The sequence below is a fragment of the Petaurus breviceps genome, unplaced genomic scaffold (genome assembly GCF_028583685.1).
Source record: "Petaurus breviceps papuanus isolate PSGF00001 unplaced genomic scaffold, PetGlider_PUasm1.0 91133, whole genome shotgun sequence".
Lineage (NCBI taxonomy): Eukaryota > Metazoa > Chordata > Mammalia > Diprotodontia > Petauridae > Petaurus > Petaurus breviceps.
This window is the reverse complement of record NW_027187419.1, coordinates 62677411-62699998: the sequence shown is the minus strand read 5'-3', so window position 1 is coordinate 62699998 and position 22588 is coordinate 62677411. Positions and strand designations below refer to the sequence as shown.

General features: G+C 37.1%; 1 protein-coding gene across 1 annotated transcript in view; it reads left to right on the top strand.

Annotated features, from left to right (window-relative positions):
* The first annotated feature begins 996 nt into the window (after positions 1 to 996).
* FLT1 (fms related receptor tyrosine kinase 1) overlaps positions 997 to 22588 on the top strand; it is a 192897-nt gene continuing 171305 nt past the window's right edge. Inside the window, exon 1 of the mRNA XM_069080287.1 lies at positions 997 to 1574. Within this exon, the coding sequence (XP_068936388.1) occupies positions 1511 to 1574 (64 nt within the window). The 5' untranslated portion in view covers positions 997 to 1510. The remainder of the gene's footprint in view (positions 1575 to 22588) is intronic.

Here is a 22588-nt window from a genome sequence, read left to right as displayed (position 1 = left end):
CAAGGCATTTGATAAAGATCAAGCCACTTAGTTCTCATAGGCGTCTGTGGACAGCCCTTTACTTTTTACAATGATTATAGCATTTTGGCTTTTTGAAAGCAGTGTTGCTGGGTTCAGTACATCTTTGCGGACTGGAGGAGACCCAGACGCTACGCTGTCTTCTTGGACAGAGCCGGCTCATGAAGAAGGTGCCCCAACTGCTGCAATTTAGCATGTTAGTCTTTTCCTAAAAGGTTGTCCAATCCCAGTCAAAGAACTGGCAAACCAGTTCTCGATCCGGGTTCCAAACCTACAGAGCACGTCGCCGTGCAATAGTAGATGATACTTAAGAATAACCTTAATTTGGTTGGAGTGGAAACGATTGTGGGGTAGGGTTGAGGGTGAGAGTGGGAAGAAGACCAACTGTTTCAATTAAAGTGTGCCAAGGATACCCAAGCGTTGTGAGGTTAGATTTGAGAAGGAAGGTGGAAGGAGTTTAGCAGTCACTGCTGGGAAGCTGAAGGCTGGGAATAGGGCAGTTTGGATTTTCCGAACACAGAAGGGGGGGGGGGGGGATAAAGAAGAATGAAGGGAGTCCGAAGAAACCAAGTTTGAATCTGGTTTCATCTTTGCCATATCCTTTTGGTCAGGTCAAGGCTCTTAGTAAGTTGGAGGTAGAGAGAGGTTGTATGAAATCTCCTGTTCGGGCTGTGACTGAACTGGACGGGACGGGATGAGAAGGGTATGGAGGGCGGGGAAAGGAAAGACCTGTGCTCTGGCTCCTTAGGCTGGATGAGTGTTGGGAGCGCAGCCACCGACTGCCCAACCCTCCTCCCTTTCCCCTCTTCTCCTGTCCTCTAGTCTGCTTTCCTCTCCTGGACCTCAGCGAGCAGCAGAAAGGCCGGGAAGTGGGTGCGTCGCTGCAGGTCCCAAGAGGAAGAAAGGGGTGGGTGGGGGGTGTCCTGGAGGCGGATAAAAGGGGGTGGGGGACCCCTTGACGTCACGGGAAGGAGGTGCCCTAGGGAGGAGGGAGATCGGATGGGGGAAAGGTTATAAATCGCCCCCGCCCGCTTCTCGGCTCGGAATTGATGTCCGCAGGAGGCTAAAAGGAGCGCACCCCGCGGACACTCCCTCTTTTCCTCCTTGGCAGCGGCGGAGGCAGCAGCAGCAGCAGCAGCAGCGGAGACAGCAGCAGCAGCAATAGCAGCAACAGCAGCAGCAGCAAAGACTGCAGCCGCGGCGGTGGCAGAGGAGAGCAGCACGCGTCCGGGAGACGCCGCAGCGGGCTCCCAGGGCACTCACCAGCCGAGTGGAGGCAGGCGCGGGTTTGAGGATTAAGAATTGAATGGTTGCGCTTTTCCTGGGCCGGAGCAGCCACGCTACCTAGCGCGACAGAGAAACTTTGAGGACCGGGAAGCGAAGGCACTGGCGGAGTTGAGCCGGAGCGCAAGGGGACCCATCCGGCTTTATTTATTGGCTCCTCTGGGAACAGAAGGGACAGACATCTACCCACCTCTCCGCGTCCCTTACCATGTTCAGCTGGGTGGTTACCGGGGCCGCGCTCTCCGTCCTCCTGGGCTGTCTGCTTCTCACAGGTAGGAGTTCACAGCTAGCCACATGCCAGGGGCAGTAGTGGCAGAGGGAATGGAGGATGGAGAAGGGAGGGTATACGGAGAACAGGGGAAGAGGAACTGAAATGAGGAAGAGTAATGGGGTTCCAACCCGCTTCCAAGAGAAGACCGGAAGGTGAGGTTGCAGGGATATACTGGGGCGGCAGGTGTGGACGTTTGAGAGGCTGCAATAGAGAGCAAGCAGGCAGGCAGACTGGCAGACTGGGCAGTGACGCAGAGGACGCCTTCTCGGTCAAAACTACTGAACTTGCCCCTTGGTCTTCACTCCTAGTTGTCTATCGAGCTGGGAGCTGGTGCGAGTCAGGAATCAAGGGTGGCTGGCTCTGGGGATCTCCAGCTCTCAAAAGCTGAGTCCTCAATCTCGGTGGTCCGTTTCCCAGCACTCCAAACTCCGGAGTCCTTGTTCCGCCTCCCTCTGTTCTCCACCTGGTTTTTCTCAGCCCCAAGGGGAGCGCAGCCGCGTGGCGTTCAAACCAGGGATAGCGAGCTCACTCCGGGTTTAGGCTTGAGGCTGCACTTATTACTGGGTTATGGGTATCTCTGGACTTAGCCGAGCTAATCCAGAAATTCTCTGTGAACTAAATTAGGTTGGGTTGGAAGTTGGAACACAGGGAAGGAAGGGTAGGAACTAAACCCGCTTAGCTTTTCAGACTCGGAAAATGTGTCCGGAGGAGACCCAAATCTTTTTCCAGAGTATTCAAACTTCCCCAAGACCCCAGACTTAGAATTGGATCAGAGGAGGCAGGTCTCCGTGGTGTCTGTTAACAGAGCCTGACTGACCCCAGGAACTTTTACCGAAACTGTTAGTCAAGTCACCAACGAACAGAGGCTGAGTTTGTCTTTGGAAACAGACCCCAGAGATTGGAGACGTTACCCGTTATCTTGGCTTAGGCGAACTGGCCAGTTCTTTCCCAACTACTGTTAAAGAGAGTGGTTCAATTCCAATCCTACTTAGAAAAGAAAAGTTCCTTGCAGACTTGCTTGCTCTTCAGTATTTCAGCCCCGGACTCAGATTTTTCACTGAAGTGGGTGACATGTATTTGCTTTAATTTTTCAGAGATCCACAGTTTCACTGGTGTGGGTACTCCCCCATACCAATACAGAAGGCAACCCATCAATACCTTAGCAAATTGTATTCATAAATTGCCGTGGCCAAAGGGAAAAATAAAATTATCACTTGGTAGCCAACCTACTCATGATGACATTCTCCAAACTTAAGTAGGCTGGTCCTCGGAGGACATTCTGTCCCCATCTATATACTCAGTCTTCTCCAGCTTGGATGAATTTACATCCCAGCACTTATATTCTGCCAGCATAGCCATCAAGAATCCCAGGGTCACCTCGAATAGTGTCTTTTTAGGCAAGAAGAGTAGAAGTAGGATTTTAGTGGCAGAAGAAATGAATAGAATTCAGTAAATGGACAAATACCTTCTTAGAAATCAGAGGGACAAGTTCATCTTTGAGATCAAATGCGTCTCCAAAATCAGTTCTTCTAAGGGAATTAAAGAAGTCAGGTGGTCAGACAACTTGGGGATTAAGAATATAAAGGAGATTTAATGCAATGAATGAAAAGTCCCAGACTCTCAAGAAAGTCTAAGACAGGTTTTGGGTTATTTGTGTTTTACTTCTCCCTTTCCAACATCTAAAGGGTGAAGGGATTCTCTGGCTTCTTGGGGAAGGTAAGGGCCCACCTCTAAGAAACTCCTTTGTTTGACAAGAAGAAATGGTAAAAATCATTATGAGACTTCATAGGGAGGGATGTTAACATAACAATATAGAGAGGGGAAATGTTCATTAATCTTAGACCCAGCTAGAAAGCAGTAACAGTTGAATATTCTCAGTAGGAAGACCAATTAGACTGTCAGATCTGAGTAGCAAGTAATAATTCCAATTAGACTGCTTAAACTATTAAACTGGGAGTCAGGAATGGTTTGTTAGGTCTAAGAGTGTCATAAAGGTTGGGGAAATTCCCAAAATAACTGTAGTAAATTGAACATTATGTTTTCTGCTTCTAGCTACATTTTTTTTCTTTTTGAAAAGTTGCCTGTTACATGGACATACAGTCCTATTTGCACTCATTATTTAATCTCTTAGAAGGAATTGATCTTTGTAATTTGTATAGATATTGGGCAGCGTCCCCTTTTAAATTCCACTACTTTTACTTAGGTGGCCAGAAATATTACATCCTTTTCATGTCTTTAAAAATATATATTCAGGGAGAAGAATTTGTAACAAAACATTGTCATGGTGAAGGACTGTATTATTTCTTACTTTAAAAACTTGCCATCTAACCTCTGATCATCATACCTGGTGCAGAGTGCTCCAAAGTTTTCCTAGCTGGCTTTGCATCTTATGGTGTTAATATCAGCCTTAATTTCTCATCATCTTCTTCTAACACCCCGGAAAACAACAGAAATTTAAAAAGAGTAGAATACTTCTAATAAAAGAATAGAAAACTTCTAAGATCCTAGTACATTGCAAGCTTGTACACAAACAAGTCTTTTTCAATGGTGTGGGTTTTTTTCTTTTAAAAAGAATTGGAAATTTTCTTTCTTTCTTTCCATTAGCTAAAGGTTTATTTCCTAACTTTTCAGATACTACACCTCGAAACTAAAGATGGAAATATTTCATTTTTATTTTAAAGTTAACCTTTAATCATTTTTAAGAAGAAAGGTCCTTGAGATGTTTACAAATTTCAGATTGTATGTATTTAGTTGATACTGGATGTCAGATACTAACATTGAGAACTAGGTGAAATCAATGTGGGAAACTATAATGAACATTCAAGTAAATTAAATGCCAGATTAAGATGAACCATGATTTCCAAATAAAAAAAAATAATTAAATTTTAAGGTTGGAGTAATTTTTTCTCTGTTTTGTATGTTAAATGTCCTTTGCTCTCCCTCATATACTAATGGCATCAAAAAGGATATTCCTAAAATTTGAGTTGAACTCCAAAAACTACACACAACAGATGGTAGCAGTTCAGTATCTTGCAACCTACATTCTTTTCAGGTGTTTCATAAAGGCATCTCTCCTAGAAGTTGATTTGTGCTTTGATTAATGCATTTTACAATGTCATTAATCCATTCCCCAAAAGGAAAGCCCTGAGAAGTGTATCTAAATGTCCTCCTCTTATTAATCACACATTTGAGGTCTATATTTCAAAGACTTATGTCTATGATATTAATCTATAAGTGATGCTTATCCTGCCTTATCACATAGAATGTGGGCACATCTTACTCTGTACTTCACTTTTGTGATAGATCCAAATAATTGTCATGCAAAAGTGGCTGAAACACTTGGTTATAAATTATAACATTAAATAATAGCAGTCAAGTTTTTCTTCTAATATACAGAAAAATTGCATTTTCTTAAGTATACACTCTGTCTGTCTGTCTGTCTCTCTCTCTCTCTCTGTCTATGTCCCTGTCTCTCTCTCTATCTGTATATATTTCAACTTTGGAGAGGAGGAAGGAGTGGAATATCATAAAAGTTCACATATTTGATCTCAAAATAACTTTCTAGTTGGAGTTTCTTTGGGTGGGGTGGGGGTACTGAGTCTCTAATGCCAAGTTTAGCCTACATTGTATGGCTTATCTTATTTTTTAAAAAGAGAGTGCTTTGTTCTACCTTACAGTAGTAAGGAAACTGTTAAGACATGACTTCATTTACTTTGGGGACCCCATTATAAGTGTTGAAAATTACATGTTGGAAAAAATGCTTTTTAAATGGATTAAGAAAAGGCTAAATCAATGTCATTAAAGGAAAAGCATTCTAAACTATGGTTACCTAAATGCAAAGTTTTTATCCATTTTTACTATTCATTTTGGTTTGGTAGAAATGTTTAGGTGTTTAAGTGATATTATATGCTAGGGGTTTGTATATGGGCATTTTATATTTGAAAAAATAAAATTTTAATTCTAAGGTTTAATATTGTATATGACAAAGTAATTTATTCCCATTAATATGCTTATTTTCTTTTTCCAACAACTTTATACATATATGGGATGAGGATAGAGATGGATAAAACATGACTCAGTCATGGAATTCAAAATGTAATTCAATGATATTAATGAAAAATACTGATGTTGTTTGAATACTACTTAAAATTGTGATTTTTCAGTGTATTTGTTACTAGGGGAAAATCAATTGAGATTCAATCAGATTTTTAATTTCAATTTAGAAAAAAATATTCATGACTACTGGATAATTTTTTTTATGGATACTCTCAGTATGGCTTAGATGCTTCAAAGGACAGAATAATCTATTCAGTGGTTATAATGTTTTAGGGAAAGCTATGTGGGGAGGACAACATATCATGCCTGCTGCTTTCCAGAACAATTGTTCACTCCTGACACTCTTGGGTGGCTTGGAAACTGCTAGCTGCTGATGATTAAATTATTGGATTTTATGCCAGGCTGAGAGAGTGAAAGGAAATAAGAGGGATAGGGGTAATTGAGGAAGGACTTGAAAGGAAGGACTCTGGCTCAGCTTGTGGGACTACAGTGGGGTTTCATTAAGGAAATGGTTCCATTGAGTCTGCTAGAGATAGTGGGTTAGATTTCCTGCATCACAACTGGGAGCAGGAAGAGGGGATACAGCAAGACTGCCTGGGGCTTTCCCACTGGGCTTAGGAAACCTGACAACCCAAAGGCCATTTCTTCTCACAGAGCCAACTCTTCTGTTGCTACAGTGGATGCTAAAGCTCCCTCACAGATCTGGGCATTTTTCTTCTGGGAAAAATAAGACTTTATGAAGTAGTAGGAATTCCTAACTTGTAATTACTTAACAACACATGGGAAAGTGTGGTCAGGGGATAGACATCTTTAGGGCAAAACATCTTTAGGGCATTTATAATGGAAAGTACATTGGATTCTGAGATAGGAGACCTGGATTCAAATTCCAGGTTCTCTACTTTAATCTCTCTATGTATGTCAATTTCCTGATGTGTAAAACGAAAGAGGACAGAAGAGGTTTGAATTACATGGTCTTCAGAGTTCCAGCTCTAAAAATATAATCCTTTTGAATAGTTTTGGTTATCATAAGATAATGCTATGATTGTCACAGAAGAAATGACTGTTCCTAAGTTCCAAGGGCCAAAAATAAGATGAGCTCTCAATTAAGATTAGTTTTTGATGCCTTCATTGCTATTGGCACTTTTAGAACAGGTAGTTCTAATGAATGATTTTTTTTTTTGCCAACTGAAGTTTTAGAGATAGGTTGTCATCTACCTAAGAGAGCACTGCTCATGCAAAGAAAGCATAATCATAGAATCTTAAAACCTGGAAGGAAAGAATCTTAGATATCCAAAAGCCTCATTTTATAGCTGCAAATTGATGCCTAGAGAGGCTATTTGCCCAAGATGACACAGTTAAGAAGGAACTTTTGAATGACAGCTCTCATTTAAGTATATCTTAATAACTTTTTTTAAAAAAAGATCAGTAGCTTCCAGATTCCAGTCTACAATCAGACATTTACTACCCAGATGAAATTGACTCAGGAAAATAACAACTGGCATTTCTATAAGAAATCGGTATGTAAGATAAAAGACATAGTTAAAATTTCTTATGAATAATAATCTCAATTTAGGGTACCTCTGCCTTGGGCATGTAAGCAGATACATGGAGCAGTGGGCAGAATGTTGTGTGACCCTTGGACAAGTCAGTTAACCCTGTTTGCCTCAATTTCTCATCTGTAAAATGATCTGGAGAAGGAAATGGCAAATCACTGCCAAGAAATCCCCAAATGGGGTCACAGAGAGTCAGATATGATTGAAAAATGATTCAATAACAAAAGCCTTGGGCACCTTGTGCCAACTGACTTCTTAAGTAGATAGGGGTATATCATAAAACAATCCTGCTTCCCAATGCTGACAGTAGGAACCCAAAGTTGAAAGGATGGTCAACTCTGTAGTTTCTCCAGGCTTGTGCCCTGGGATCTCTGATCTGGAAGCTCCTCTTTGGAAATGTATTAAGAAAGAACTGAACTATATCCCCTAAACTTTTCTAAGGAAGAAGAAAGTAGTAGGTAAGTAAAAGAATGTAGAGGTGTGCTAGTTTTTCCTTTTACTTAAAAGACATTGCATCTCTGGAACTTTGCTACCAGCAAAGAATAGGGGAAGTCACTGATCCTTGTATTCAAGAAGTACACTATCGCACACAGTAGGCACTACCTATGTCTCTGGCAAACCAGTTTAGCAGGTGGGATAAGGATCAAAACAAAATCCTAAAAACTGGAGGCTAGTATAGATCCACTAAGTCAGGGAGATAGCATGGCTTAGCATGGAGATCAATAGATTTTGGATTTGAAGGACCTGAATTCTAATTCAAAGCTCCACATCCAACTCCATGGGTGATTTTGCTAGAAGCAAAATAAACAAATAAATAATAACAACAAAAACCCTTAATTTCATCTGTAAAATTATAGAGAAGGAAAACAATCAAAACTAAATGTAGTAAAATCTTAACGTCCAAGTTTGACCCCAGTGGAGAAATATGAGAATGTACTTCTCTTCTCCACTTTGCAGAGAAGCAATATGGGTATGGAACATTGCATAGAATGTCGGACTTAGTTGATTTTGTTCTGCATTATGGATTGTAATTTTACTCATCCAAAGACTTCCATAACAACAAATGCTCATCTTTTCAATACAAACATTTTACTACTTTTGCTGTGAGGCAACAAGACCTGGAACAGCACTACCTCTGAAGATCTCAGGATGATCCTCACACAGAGGATGGCAGGAAGGCATGTAGTAGTTATGACCAGGCTGCAACATAAAGTCAAAGAGAAATTTCTGAAGAACAAGAATAATGGATATTTTATGAATTATTTGACAGAGAAGAAGGACTTTCATATAGTAAGAGTGAGGAATGGACAGCCAGAGTCCTCTCCTGGGACCCTCAAGATGTTGAGAGAAGGCCCTCAGCACAATGAAGGAGACACTCCGGAGAAAACTTTTGGGAGGACATTGAACAGGAGGGGCAGGCATGGACAGGTTGCAATCTGCATCATTGGAGGGAATTCCTGGATTGAAGGGATCAGAGATCTATTTGAATATTTGGGTTTGCTTTGTTATAAGAATGGTCTCTCTTCCCTAATATATCCCTAGGTAAGAGGGATATATTGGGAAATGTAGGTGATAAAAACCAAAAGTTATAAATGATTTTCAAAAGGTGATAGTGTTAGGCTAGGTAATCTTGAAGATACCCTTCAGATTTATCTTTATTTCCATAGACCTATGGCCATCTCTCACATAACTTGACTTGGAAATAATTAATGCTGCCTTAAATAGGGTGAGGAGGACAATGTGTGAGACAAAAATTCTCCTAAAGAGAGTATTCAACCTCTATGACTTTGAAATAGCTCATGCTTCCTTCCACCAGGTTCCTTTTCAGAATCCTGTTTCCTCTCCTTTAAGGAGCTTTCAGATCTTAGGAGCCCCAAAGGATCCATAGTTCTGTGCAGCTGCTCCGTAATGGGGCAAGGGCAGGGGCAGCTGAAGGAGGATCTTGAGACTTTTCTGACCCTGAATGCAGGTGGTAACTGTGTGAATCAGCAGACTACTAAAATAATCTCCAAGGAAGAGAAAGGGAGGAAATGTGTATCAAGGAAATCTTGAATGAGGAAGAGATAGTGGAATGCATAAGGGGAGAAAAGCAGGGAAGGAAGGTGGAACAATGGTCTACTTTTCACTAAGAATTCTTAATCTGAAGTTCATTAACTTGGGATAGATACCTATATAAATATAGATAGATACAGACACACACATACATATGTATGTGTGTATGTATATATGCACATGTGTATTTCATATACAAAATATATGCATACATATACACGCAAATATAACTGCATTTTAATATAATTTGTTTTCTTTATAATACTACATATTTTACGCATTTCAAACTAGTATTCTAACATGAGGTCCATAAACTTCACCTCACTGTTAAAGGTACCTATTACACACAAAAAGTTAAGAACCCTTATTTAGGCAAAATGTGAATTTTGATTCTGAATGGAAGTTTTACTGTTTCCCAGACTGAAAAAGAGCTAAATTCACTTAAGCACTAAGATATTACTTTTCAGCATAGGATAGCAATAGGCTTCTATTTCATTTTGTGATTGATTTCAGCAGATATCATTGTCATCATCAAAAATAAATCTTTGCTTAGTACTAATCTTCCCATAGATCTGGTCTTCAAAAATTTCTTTTATTATATGTGAACTTTAGGGAAAGCTAAATTGGTCTCTAACTTCTATCTGCTTTTTCTGCCATTTGCAGTGGGTTACTTTTCAAGACCAAAACATGGTCACATTTATTAGAATTCATGGAGGGTAGGTATTATGCCACCTGTAAGGTAGTTTCATCCTATGTTTTTAGGAAACATCTAGAGAATAGAATTTTCTAGGTTGTAGTATTAGATGGACCCTTGGAATGGAGGAGATTATTTGGAATTGAAAATATTTAATACTGTTTAATTTTTGTCTGTCTTCTTTTTTTTCCTAAATTGACATTAGAGTAATTATTACTGTACATGAACAGTTGGAAAGGGAGGGATATATTTGAGAGGATTACAAACAAACAAATTCACCCATGATGAATTTCATTGTCTTCAACTTGAGAGATGTGGTTAACTTTCTTTCCCAACTAAAGGCTCATGCTGGATCATATTTTTTGTCTTTTGTAAGTTTTTGGAAACTTCTACAGTTTAATAAACTATCCATTGGGAATTTTAATTTAATTAGAAATTAGGGAAAATATGTGGGGATTTAATATTCGCATGATCCCTGATCTGAATTTTAAGTCATGAATCAAGTCACAATTTGATTGAATCTGAAAATCACTTTAAGTGCCATTGTTTAGTTACCTAATTATCCCACATATCCCTAAATCTTTAAATGAAAAAAGATCCTATGCAAAGTGTCTAACATATAAGGGCATTTAAAAAAAATCTTTGAAAATTTCAGGATATTGTTAATATAGATGGCAGTATTTAGGAAGGATACTACCTTTTTGTGGGCTAGTCTGAAGTTCAATTAATCTGTATCTACCTACAAATTATTCTAGGGGTGAATTTCCAGGACTCAAGATGAAAAGGTTTTTTGTTTATTTGTTTTTGGATTTTTTTATATGCATTTCCTTTTCAATTTCAAATGATCTATAAGTGGGACTGAATCAATTAGTACCTGAATTAAGAGCTTAAGTATAACCTTGGTGAGAGAGATTTCTTTTAAGAAATAGTTTTGATTAAATTATTTTAGAATACTGTACTTCCCTATTGTGATTTCACATTGATAAAAATAAAGTATAAAAATAAAATGGGATGGTTTCTAAATGGCCAGTTTAAGCATATGGTTGTTCTATTACTAATCTCTTTAATATTTTCTCTTGAGGGGACCTTAAATATTTAACACTTTTTAGTCTATCATATATAGATTTCTGGTATGGCAGTTGTCTGATGGCCTATTTGTTCTCTTGTGTGACATTTATGCTGGCTAATATAAATTGGTCAGGAAGTAACACCTGACTGATTTGCATTTAGTTGAGAAGATATCTTAGTGTGTTTCTTTAAGTTTCCCTTCTTTGTCATTTGTCCAATCCACTGCCTACATGTCACTGGTTCCTTATAAAAGATAAATGGTGTAGAATGTACTGAGCCTTCAGAGTTTAGAAGGGCTCTGGGGTCTCAGGGATCCTTGCAGGGATATTACAGCCCCACCTTGATCCTAGAATAACTTTATAAGAATGTATGCTTATAAAGAAAGGGGTATACCCAGGAGGAGCCTGGGTGGCAGCAATAAACCCCAGGATGTGCCTTCTCTCCCTTAGGTTTCTCACTGGGCCCTTTTACACCCCAGGCAATCCTGGCCCTGCTCTGTTGAACTGTTAACTTGATTCTAGGCACAGAGCAAAATATCAGCCTGTGAGTCATAGGATTTAAAACTGGAAGGGACCTTGGGGATCATGAAATCCAACCCCCTCATTTTACAGATGTGGAACCTGATGCTCAGAGAAGTTGATTTGCCCAGGCTCACAGTGGCAGAGCTGAGATTTGAACCCAGACCCTTTTCAATCTAAATCTACACCCTCTTTCTGTTGTACTACACTGCCTTTGACTCTTAAGCAGCTAAATCTTTTTACTACCCTGAATTCTAATGAAAATATTTATTTTAAAATTAGTATATCAAAATGTACAAAATAGTGATGGGTTAGTATTTTACTGATATTCAGTCTGTTGAGATGCTGCATGGCATACATCTAGAGAGCTGACCTTGTCAGGAAGACCTGAATTCGAAACCTACCTCTGTCATTATGACAATAGAATGCCACAAGGCAATTGAAACTCCAGTTGTAGCCCTTGTCTCTGCATTAGCAGAGGGAGTTTTTGTACAGGGCATTCCCTATTATGATTAAATCACACATCCAGGCCAAAAATTAAAATCTGATAGGAATTTCTGATGACCAATTTTGATTCTGACATTTATTAACAGCTATGGCAAATCACAACTTTTCCAGTCTCATAAAACGGCAAAAATTGACTGGCACTACCCACTTCAAAGGAAAGTGCTTCATGAAACTTAAAGCATGATATCAAAGGGTCTGACATTTATTCATTCTTACTCCTAAAACAGTGTCCTCAAGGTAACCTAGAGTCTTCACAAGGTGCTGGAATCTGGATGAGGTTTACAACCAGCCATTCTCTTCTTGGCTAAGAAGTGATGATTGAAGAGGGTGGGGGCATACCATGGGTAAAGGCAGGGAGGAAGTGGGCAGAGGAGAGATGGGAACAATCTTTCTAAAGGATAATTCATCTGGTAACAAGCTTTTCTATCCTTTCTCTAATTTTTTTATTCAACTCTTCACCAGAAGTCTAAATTGCCCATCTCTACCTCCATCTTCCATGATGTTTCTACACAAAAGGGTAAAATAACTACAGTCAGATATCTAGGAGGCTTAGAAGGATTGGGTTTTTTGTTTGCTTTAGGTTTTTTCCCTGGCAGACAATTGAAAGTGAATGACATAGAGGATGCCTGGGGGTGCTTTTCTCTTTATAAGTAGCTTGTAAACCAAAAAGTTTGAGTAGGAGAAGAAACTAATGGAGCTTTTTTCTTATTTTAAAGGCTAGAGATGAAAGGAATGTCAGAAAGGCAGGAGAAATCATTAGACAGGTATAAAAGAAAAAATGATTTAAAAGCAAAGCTATTCTGAAAAAGGCATGGAAGAGGGGAATAAAAAATTTAAAGCCATGTGTGAATAGATGAAGGAGTAGAAGAAAATCTAAAGTTCTAAAGAAAAGACAAAATGAAGGGTGAAAGAAAGGAATTGTGGGCCACTGGAGAACAGAGTAGAAAGCAAAAGCAAGAGCTAGTTGAGCACAAAGAAAAATGGCCCCAAAAGGTAAATAAGAGAAAAAGAGTTCTATGAAGTTATGTTTGCTTAAATGGCCATACTTTGGATCAGATTTTAATCCATTTCTAATTAATTATTATTATGGTATGTTATAATTTCTGAAAATCTTTTTTCTTAAACAGAACAATTAAAATTGATTTTTAAAAAAGTAAAAAGTTCAGGCTGAGGGCACCGAATAGGTTAAATGTTTGGGAGTATTCATACTTCTAGGCTTTTAATGATTTCAAGTGGTCTTAGACATTTTTTTTTCAGGAAAGACCTATCACTACATGATAAAATATACTGACTACAATAATTTAGCATATTACTCCTCTAGAAAATAGCATTTATGATGGAAACATAATTCCTCCAATGGATATAAGCAGAAGAATGCTTGTAAAATCTTAGAAAGGCGCCTCAATTAAAATATTTACTACTCAAGGGAGCCTAGAGAACATATTAAAATCATAGGAATCCAGTATGGAGAAGACCTGTTTGGTCAACAGGCATATTCCTCTGCTTAAGGAAGATTACTCTCCAAAGCATGTGCAAGGAAAACCAATTGCATTTCAGCCTGTTAAGCTTAGAACAAAATTTAATTTGACAATAGAAAACACAATGGTCTAGTAGTGTTTAATGAGCCTTAAAATGTATGCAAACACAGCATTCAGGAAAGGATTCCCTGTGATAGATAGCTTTATTGCTAAGGGTTGGCAACCTAAAGCCCAAAGGTCAGAGGTTTTGAATATGTTTTTTGTGGCAAAGATAATAAGGTCTTTCTTAATTTACCTCCATTAGTATCTGGATTAAAGACATCTCCAATGGATAGGCTTATATACTAGAGAAAAATTTCTTCTTGATAGATTAAACAAACAAATATAGGGTAATATAGTAATATAAAAATATAGGGTAAAGAACAAATAAAAAAACAAGAACTTTATGATTCTCAGTTACCTGGTAAAGATTTCTAATATAACTTCTTTCTAAAAACAAAATATAACCTCATCTTGGCATTATGGGATAGCTTATAAAAAAACCTTTTAGCTTAAAATTAGGTGAGAACTAAGATATAAAAGGGCAAAGATAAAACTTTTTTCAGTCTTCTCTTCAGAACACATGAATGGTAGTAGTGTTAATGAATTTTATATATATGTGTGTGTATGTATGTATACATATATATCACCACTGTTTTATATTTAGAATGTGATGTTTTAAATAGTTGTGAAGAATTTTCTTTTTATTCTTCTAATTACTAAAAAAACATCACAGCTCAGAAAAAAAACTGAGGCAGGGAAATTTTAAATGAAACAGAAGATTAGCTAAGGAGCCAAACTCAAAGGACCTGGATTAGAATTCAGGTTTTTCAGCCCCAATAATGTACTTTCTGAATAGGTACACTGGGGAAAGAAAGCACTAATGAGACATTTCCCTTTTCTTCATTCTATTTTCCTTCCCAAAGAGCCCACAAGGAATACATAAAACATATTCATGAAGTTTCATGAGCATGCTATCACTTTTCACAAAGAAGGAATAGTGCCATGAGAACATCAGGAGAGAGAAAACTGAGACAATGATAGTGTCCTGACTAAACCCAGTCGAATGCTCTATGATTTGCTGCATAGGGTTAAGACCTCATGTATTAAGCCCAAAGTTGTCAGGAAGATACATTGTAGAGTTCCCTTGACAGAATTGAAATTTGTCATTATAAGTAATCTAGGAATTTAAAATTTAACAATAAAGCAATCAAGCTATTTTACCTGGACTATATCTCAAAAATACAGTCATGTGGTACCTTAATGTTTCTAAGGTGCTCTTATATATAAATAAACTCATTATATATTCAATGAGGAGCCTCAAATGAATGTTTTAGGTAGTCAGGACAGTTATTGTCATCCCCATTTTTTCTAGTAAGAAAATCAAGGCTTAGATTAAATGACTAGCCTGAAGTCACAGGACTTGGTAGTGGTGGAACCAGAACCAGGGCCAGTAGATTTCTGACTCCTAATTCAGTGTTCTTCCTGATCAAACTGCCTCTGATTTATGGACTGACTTATAAGTGGCTAAATCAGATATTGAAAGAGAGAGAGGACTAGAGGAGGGATTCTTAATCTGGGTCCTTCAGGGGTCCATAGATAGATTTCAAGGGGTCCATGAACTTGAATGGGGAAAAAAATTACATCTTTACTTGAGTATAATTAGATTCTTTTGTAATCCTATACATCTTATTTTGTATATTTAAAATATTCTTCTGAGAAAGAATTCATAGGCTTCACCAGACTGCCAAATGAGTCTATTATGACACACAAAAAAAGGGGTTAAGAACCCCTGCACTAGAAAAACTTATAGATTCATTTTTTAAATATACACTTTGAGTAAGTCATTTATATAACTCCCAAATGCTGTATATGTAACCTTGCCACTCTCTAGGTGTCTATATTTACTGAAATGTTATCTCTGTTCTATGAGGCAGCCAGTTTTCAGGTTTTCTTATAACAGAGTTCAATAGACATGCATTAAGCATAACTTGAAAATGATTCATATACCCATTTGAATACTAGTATAATACAATTGGCAATCATCAGTCAGATTCTCACTGAATGAGAAATGGCACTTCAGTATAGTAACATTAACAGTGTTAATATACTGACCAATATTGCTAACTTTTCCTAATTAACATAGTACAGAATTAGTCCCTCTACAGACAAAGCTTCCTCTAAGCATTTTCATGGGAGTAATGATCACTTGTTGCTCATCTCCCTCTAAGTAACTAGCAAAGGGTGTACCAGATTTCTATGTTCAACACTTTATAAATTTTATTTTGCATCTCCCATTCTTTGACTGTCAGACAACTAAGATAACTTGGAATATTGTATGGTAAAGTGAAATGACAGATTATTAAACAGTTCTGTGGAGGGTGTTATTTCTTTTTATCTCCCCAGTAAAGAGGTCTGGGGTGTTAGGAGTAGGACATTTTCAGGGGAAGGTAACAGCACCTTGTCATCAGGAGATTTCTTACTGACCAACCTTAATTAACTGAGGTTGTCGCATGAAAAGAAGCTGCACACGGGTGCAGGTCATTGTAAGGGTAGGCTCCTTAAGGTCGCCTGGTGACAGGCATAATGATAAATGAATGTGCCCTGTTAAACTATGACCCCTTAGAGAAGCCAGTGTCAAGTAAAATGCAGTATAGAGAGGCCCACTGAAGATGTAGTCTCCTTATAAATATTGACAATAGGAATTTCTCTGTTGCTTTATTTTTCCTGGTAACAATTCAAACGATATAAAAAATTCCTTTAAATTGTTTTTGTAAAGTTAAAGAAAAATGAATTAAGGTAATGACCCAGTAAATGCATGTTGTGTAAAAGTTTTAAATTTTTCCATGCAAAGTTCCTTTTGGTGTTGAGACAACCCTCTATTCTTTGTACTATGCACTTTGAATGCTATTGTAGGTTCCATGTTTGGCTTTTGTTGAAAATAATCTAAAATATGTGGTTTATTTCAAGTCATTTAAAAATAATAAGGTTACAATGGAATTATTGAAATATTTTTGTGGGTAAGTGTTCATGGTTAATGGCTGATTTGAAATACTTAAAGAAGTTAGTGACTTCTAAATTCTCAAGTCAGAATTCTGGACAATGGTTGATGAAATATGTTTAGGACTGGTAGTACATTCTGGATATAATGATATTTGGACTTTTATGACAGACTTGTTAAAACAAGTAAACAATTCCCACTTTATAAGTTCAGGTAACAGCTGGAATAAACACCTTCCAAGTCCAACTCTCAGGCTGATTTTTTGCTTTAAAGTAATGATACCAACATAGTAAGCAGATGTATAATAAAATGAAAATCCTTTGGAATTAGATATAATTTACATATTAAATGTACCAATACACATTTCAAGTCTGAATTCCTGTGCTGGACAGCTACTTGAATATTTCTGCTCTGCTGGCTGCATAGGAATGAAGATCAATTACCTAGTCTAATCTCAGAGAGTCTACAATCTAAGTTTACTGTCTTAAAGTTGCAAATATTCTTATCTGCACAAGAGATTAGTTAGCACTGAGTCAGAGCTTCATGCTATCTTAATGCATGGGGTGATTTCTCAATCTTAGCATAGCAAGAGCTTCCTTCACTCTCTGCTCCAGCTGAAAGAAAAAATATAATGAAAAATCTAATTTCATTGTTAAAAAAATAGTTTTGAGGTTTTCAGAGAAACAAAATTGTGTATACAAATACACACACACACACACACAAACTTTATCACTTCTATAACCTCTTGCCACAAAGTCAAAAGTTTTGGAAACAGAAAAAATTAATATTTTTTTCAGTTAATATCACAATAAGTTTCATGAACCATTTTAAGTGCTTTAAGACTCAAGTTGTACTACTACTATTCCACTTTCTATAGTTTTGATATCAGCTAGTTAGTCTTTAAGAAAAACAGAAAATGAACCTTTCAACCCACTTTGAGCCCTTGAAAAAGGAAAATAGAATACTTGTATCAATGACATGACTTGGGAGTATTCTTTAACCAGTGAAATTTAAAAATGAAGAAGAAATGGTTTCCTTAACTTCAACTTAAAAATCCCCAAACATAAGTCTGGGTAACCATACACATTGTGTAGGTATATCAATATATACCTGAACCTTTGAAATGAGCCATGTAATCCAACAACCTTTATGGCCCAGCTTTACTCAAAATGTTTTTGAAACTTAATTTCTAATTTTAAAATATTTTCTCATTAAACTAAACATAGAACAATGAAATGTAAGAGCTATAAAAGGGATTTGGCAATTTTCTATGTATGTGGTTCCCATTTAGTAATTTGTGAACTCTTGGGGGATCGAGACAATGATCCAACAGGTTCAAACTAAAAACTCTCTAATGGTACCTTAAAAAGTAAATAATTGCCCAATTATGTTACATATATGTCCTTCTTCTGTGGCAACAAGCTATGTGCATATTAGAAATAGTATAAGTCAGTTTCTACAGTAATTCAAAATTATCACAGTCAAGTGTTCAACAATTTTGATGTTTGTGCAGTGATTACATTGAACTAAGTGCATTGTGTTCTTGTAGTTTCTCAACATGTCATCAAATTGTTTGCAAAAGGCCACAAGGGTTTGGCATTAGATTCCCAACATAAAATACATGCACATACCCACATTTGTGTTCTGTCTACTATAGTTCCTCATCTTCTCTGTTACCTTGTAATCATGCCCCATCAGCCCTATGTACATGACTAAGATATTACCAATGCCTACATGATGACTAGGCATGCACATTATGAGTTATTTTGAAACTATCACAGATCATCGTAAATGTTCTACAGAAACAAATCTTATATTGCCTCTCATTTAGGCTATTTTCCTATTTAACTTTTTTTTCCATTCACCTTACTTTTCTATTGGTTAACTTTCAAATGAACTGGTTGGCAATAGTAGTTAGTTGTTTGGTAGAGTTTCTGTGAGAAGTTTGCTAGTATACCACTGGTAGAAAAAAAGAATGTCACATATGAATATTTCCTTACAAAGATTGATTTTTATGTAGAAATAATGTATCCAATTAAACTTTAAGTATACTTATCACTTAGTACAATGTTTTTAGCCAGTAAGAAAATAAATATTTTATATCATACCTAGCTGGTCACTATTTTGCCAATTAGGTGGCTAAAATTTTTTTAGATGAATTTCCATCTCTCAAAAAAACCCATAGCTTATAATAAAATTCTCTTATTTCCCACCATATATTTATGTATTTTCACTTTATTCTTGTTTCTATCAAAATACAAAAATAAACTTGATTTGGAACCAGGTTTAAGACTATCAAATATTAGAAACTCTTGTTCAGATAAAAAGTCCAACATTGAAATTAAGCAGAAAGCATGGGTGGCTTGTGATCTGCACTCATGGAGGAAATAATAACTCATATTTGTAGAGCACTTTAAAGTTTTCAAAGTGATTTTCTCACAACAATCTTGTAAGGGTGGTAGTGCAAGTATTATCATACCCATTTTACAATCGAGGAGACTGGGGACCTAAGATTTTAATTGATTTGCCTATGGTCAGCACAGAGCTAACAAGTGATTGAGATAGGATTCAAATTCAACACTATTCACTGTGTTACAGTGGTACTGAATCTGAAGCATTTAAGTATCCTGTTAGCCTGGGAGGACCTTAGAATGGACATTAATTCTTTTGGTTACGTTTTGTTTAATTGTAACCAGAAGTTCAGATGCTTCTCTTGGACACCACTCACCACATCCATGGAAGTCAAATGAGCCATTAAGTTTTACTTTTAATACATAGCTCGGGGAGGAAAAAATTAGAGAAATAAGAGGTGAAGCTCAAAGTAATTTCTGTATAAAGTTGTTTTGTTTTTTTTAATCTGTGATTTAGCAAGTGAAGTATAATGGACTGTCATAAATTTACTAAGGAATGCCCTGCGTAGTTCTCTCTGTCAACAGTGGACAAATAATAAAACAATTTAGTATTGCATAAGAAATAGAGTGGCTGGAATAGATTAGGTATACAATATAGAAAAGTAAATGGCCACAATAAGCTAGTGTGTTTGATAAACCCAAATGATCCGAGCTGTTGGAGTGAGAAATCACTGTTTGAGGAAAATTGGAGAATAGTCTTGTTAGAAAGTAGGCATAGACCAAAATCTCACCGATATGCCAAGACAAGCTCAAAAAGGTTTAAACATAAAGGGAATCAAAGGCAAGTTAGAAGAGCATGGAAAAAATGACCCGTCAGGTCTATGGATAAGGGAAAAGTTCATAACAAAACAAGAGAGAGTTACACAGGAGGTAAAATGGATAATTTTGATTACATAAAATTAAAAAGTTTTTGGACAAACAGAACAATGCATCCAAAATTAAAAGGAAATCAGAAAACTGGGACACAGTTTTATAGCAAGTTTCTTTGATAAAAGTACTATTTCTCAAATATATAGGGAACTGACCCAAATTTATAAAAATAAAGGGCATTCCCAAATTGATAAATGGTCAAAAGACATAAAAAGGAAGCTTTCATGAGAAGAAATCAAAGCTATCAATAATCATATGAGAAAATGCTCTATATCACTAATTATTAGAAAGGTGCAAATTAGAACAACTCTGAAGTATCACTTCCCACCTATCAGATTGACTAAGATGACAAAAAAAGGAAACAAATGCATTGTTGTGGAGCTATGAACTAATCCAATCATTCTTGAGAACAAATTGGAACTATGCCCAAAGGGTTTTAAAACTGTGCATAACCTTTGACCTAGTATTACGGCTCTATACTCAAGGAGATCAAAAGAAAAGGAAACAGACCCATATGTACAAAAATATATTATCAACTTTTTTGTGGTGACAAAAGAATTGGAAAATGAGGGGATGTCCATCACCAGGGGAATGGCTGAACAAGTTATGGTGATGGAATGAATGTGATGGAATACAACTGTGCTGTGAGAAATAGGGGGGGGGGAATGGTTTCAGAAAAACCTAGGAAGACTTAGATGAACTGGTACAAAGTGATGTGAGCAGAACCAGGAGAACAATGTACTCAGAAGCAATAATATTGAAAAGATAACCAACTGTGAAAGACTTACTATTTTTGTTCATTATGATGATCTACCATCACTCCAAAGGATTCATGATGAAAAATGCTATTCACTTATATATACATATATATTATACATGTGTGTGTGTATACATATATATACATAAAACTAAAGGACTCATAATGAAGATTGAAGTATTTTTTTCTTTTTTTCTCACCCCTCCCTTCCCATACATGGCTGATATGTTTTGCATGCCTTCATATGTATAATAGATATAATTTTTCTTGCCTTCTCAATGGATAGGGGAAGGTTGGAAGAAGAGAGAATTTGGAATTGAAAATAAATGAGTATTTTTTTTAAAGGAGGAAAAAAATGGTCAGGTAACCTTCAACTCCTAAACATTTACTGAAAAAAAAAATGCAGAGACACCTTTAAAAAAACAATGCACCTAACAGTATAGAGAGCATAGAGTACTTGGTCTCTTCACAGATGACTAAAGAGCAAAATTATTTTCTGTCTTTTGCCACTTGGAAAACTGAACTACACAGAATGCAGTGTGTTATAAAGGAAACACGATTGAATTAGGAGTCAGAAAACCTGAGACTCCAATGATGAATTTACTCTTTACTACTTATCTGACCTGGGGGCAAGTCTCTGGGTCTCAGTTTCCTCATCTGTAAGGTGAAAAAGATTCATTTTATTTTCAAGATTCCCAGGGCCATTATTATGACCCAGTATGGTTTTGATGGCTTTCTTAACAGTAATGAAAACAATAGTTTCCAGACAGACTATTTCGGGAGGGGGGGCGGGGGAGGAAGTAATTCTTTTTATTCAGAGAACTCAGACTGCTGAAGGAAAATTCCAATCTCCCTTAGAGCTCCACAGTGGGGTAATTACCTCTTAAGCTTCACATGAGATTTACACTTGGAAATTACCTCCTAATAATGTTACAATAAGGCGGTGGGATTCAGTGAGTGAGGAAAAAAATTAAGTTGAATAGAAGGTTGTGTGAATTCCTAATCTAAAGTATATCCCTGTTTCAGTACTTCAGTTTAATTCAGCAAAGATTTATTAAGTGTTTACTATGTGTAAAGCCCTGTGTTAGGCAAAGGAGATTCAAAGACAGAATATTACTGTTATTTTACATGAATCAATGGATGAATGAATGAATGGACATTAAGAGCTTCCTGTGTGCAAAGTTCTAGAGATAGACATAGAAAAATAAGACAGGCCCTGCTTTTAGGGAGCTCACATGGCAATGGAACAACAAAATAAAAATATACATGGTACAAGCAAAATTGAGATGGAATAAAAAAACACCCACAACTGGGATTGGTGGGGAACCATGGAAGGTTTCACAGGGGAAGGGGGTGATGAAGTTGGACTTCAAAAGAAGACAATGTTTTCTTTAAGAGGAAAATGAGGAGGGATGACATTTTAACCATGAGGGAACCTCTGTGTGATTATATGCAGGCAGAAGATGGAGTGATGAGTTTGGGAAGCACCTAGTAACAGTCTGACTAGAAGTTAGAGAAGAGCAAATGAACAAAGGCTGATTGATTGACTTTCGTGAGGGGCTGTGGCCAACATTCTGGCAATGAACATCTCCAAATTTAGTTAATCACGTTCTCAGACAGTAGTTCATCAGTAGGCCCATATTTGCTGGGCTGTATTCAGAGTCTTTCCAGCTTAGTAGGACCTTTCAAAAGTTATACTCCTTAAACAGAGAACCTAAGGTTATATCCATATCATGATGAGGTATTGGTATCAGACTCTAGTGGAAGGTAGCAACTTAATACCTTAAAAATAAACTTATTAAAATATTTCCTTGACACACGGAAATAGCCTCATCATTACAATCTGCAGATAGGGATATTAAGGCATTTAGAGAATTAATGACTTTGTTTTGCATATAGGTAAAATAGAGTAGAAAATAAGGATGTGAATGTAGAATCTCACATTTTTGTCTCACAGACCCATAATCCAGCATTTAAACTTGCTAAACTACTCTTCTATCATCTATCATGG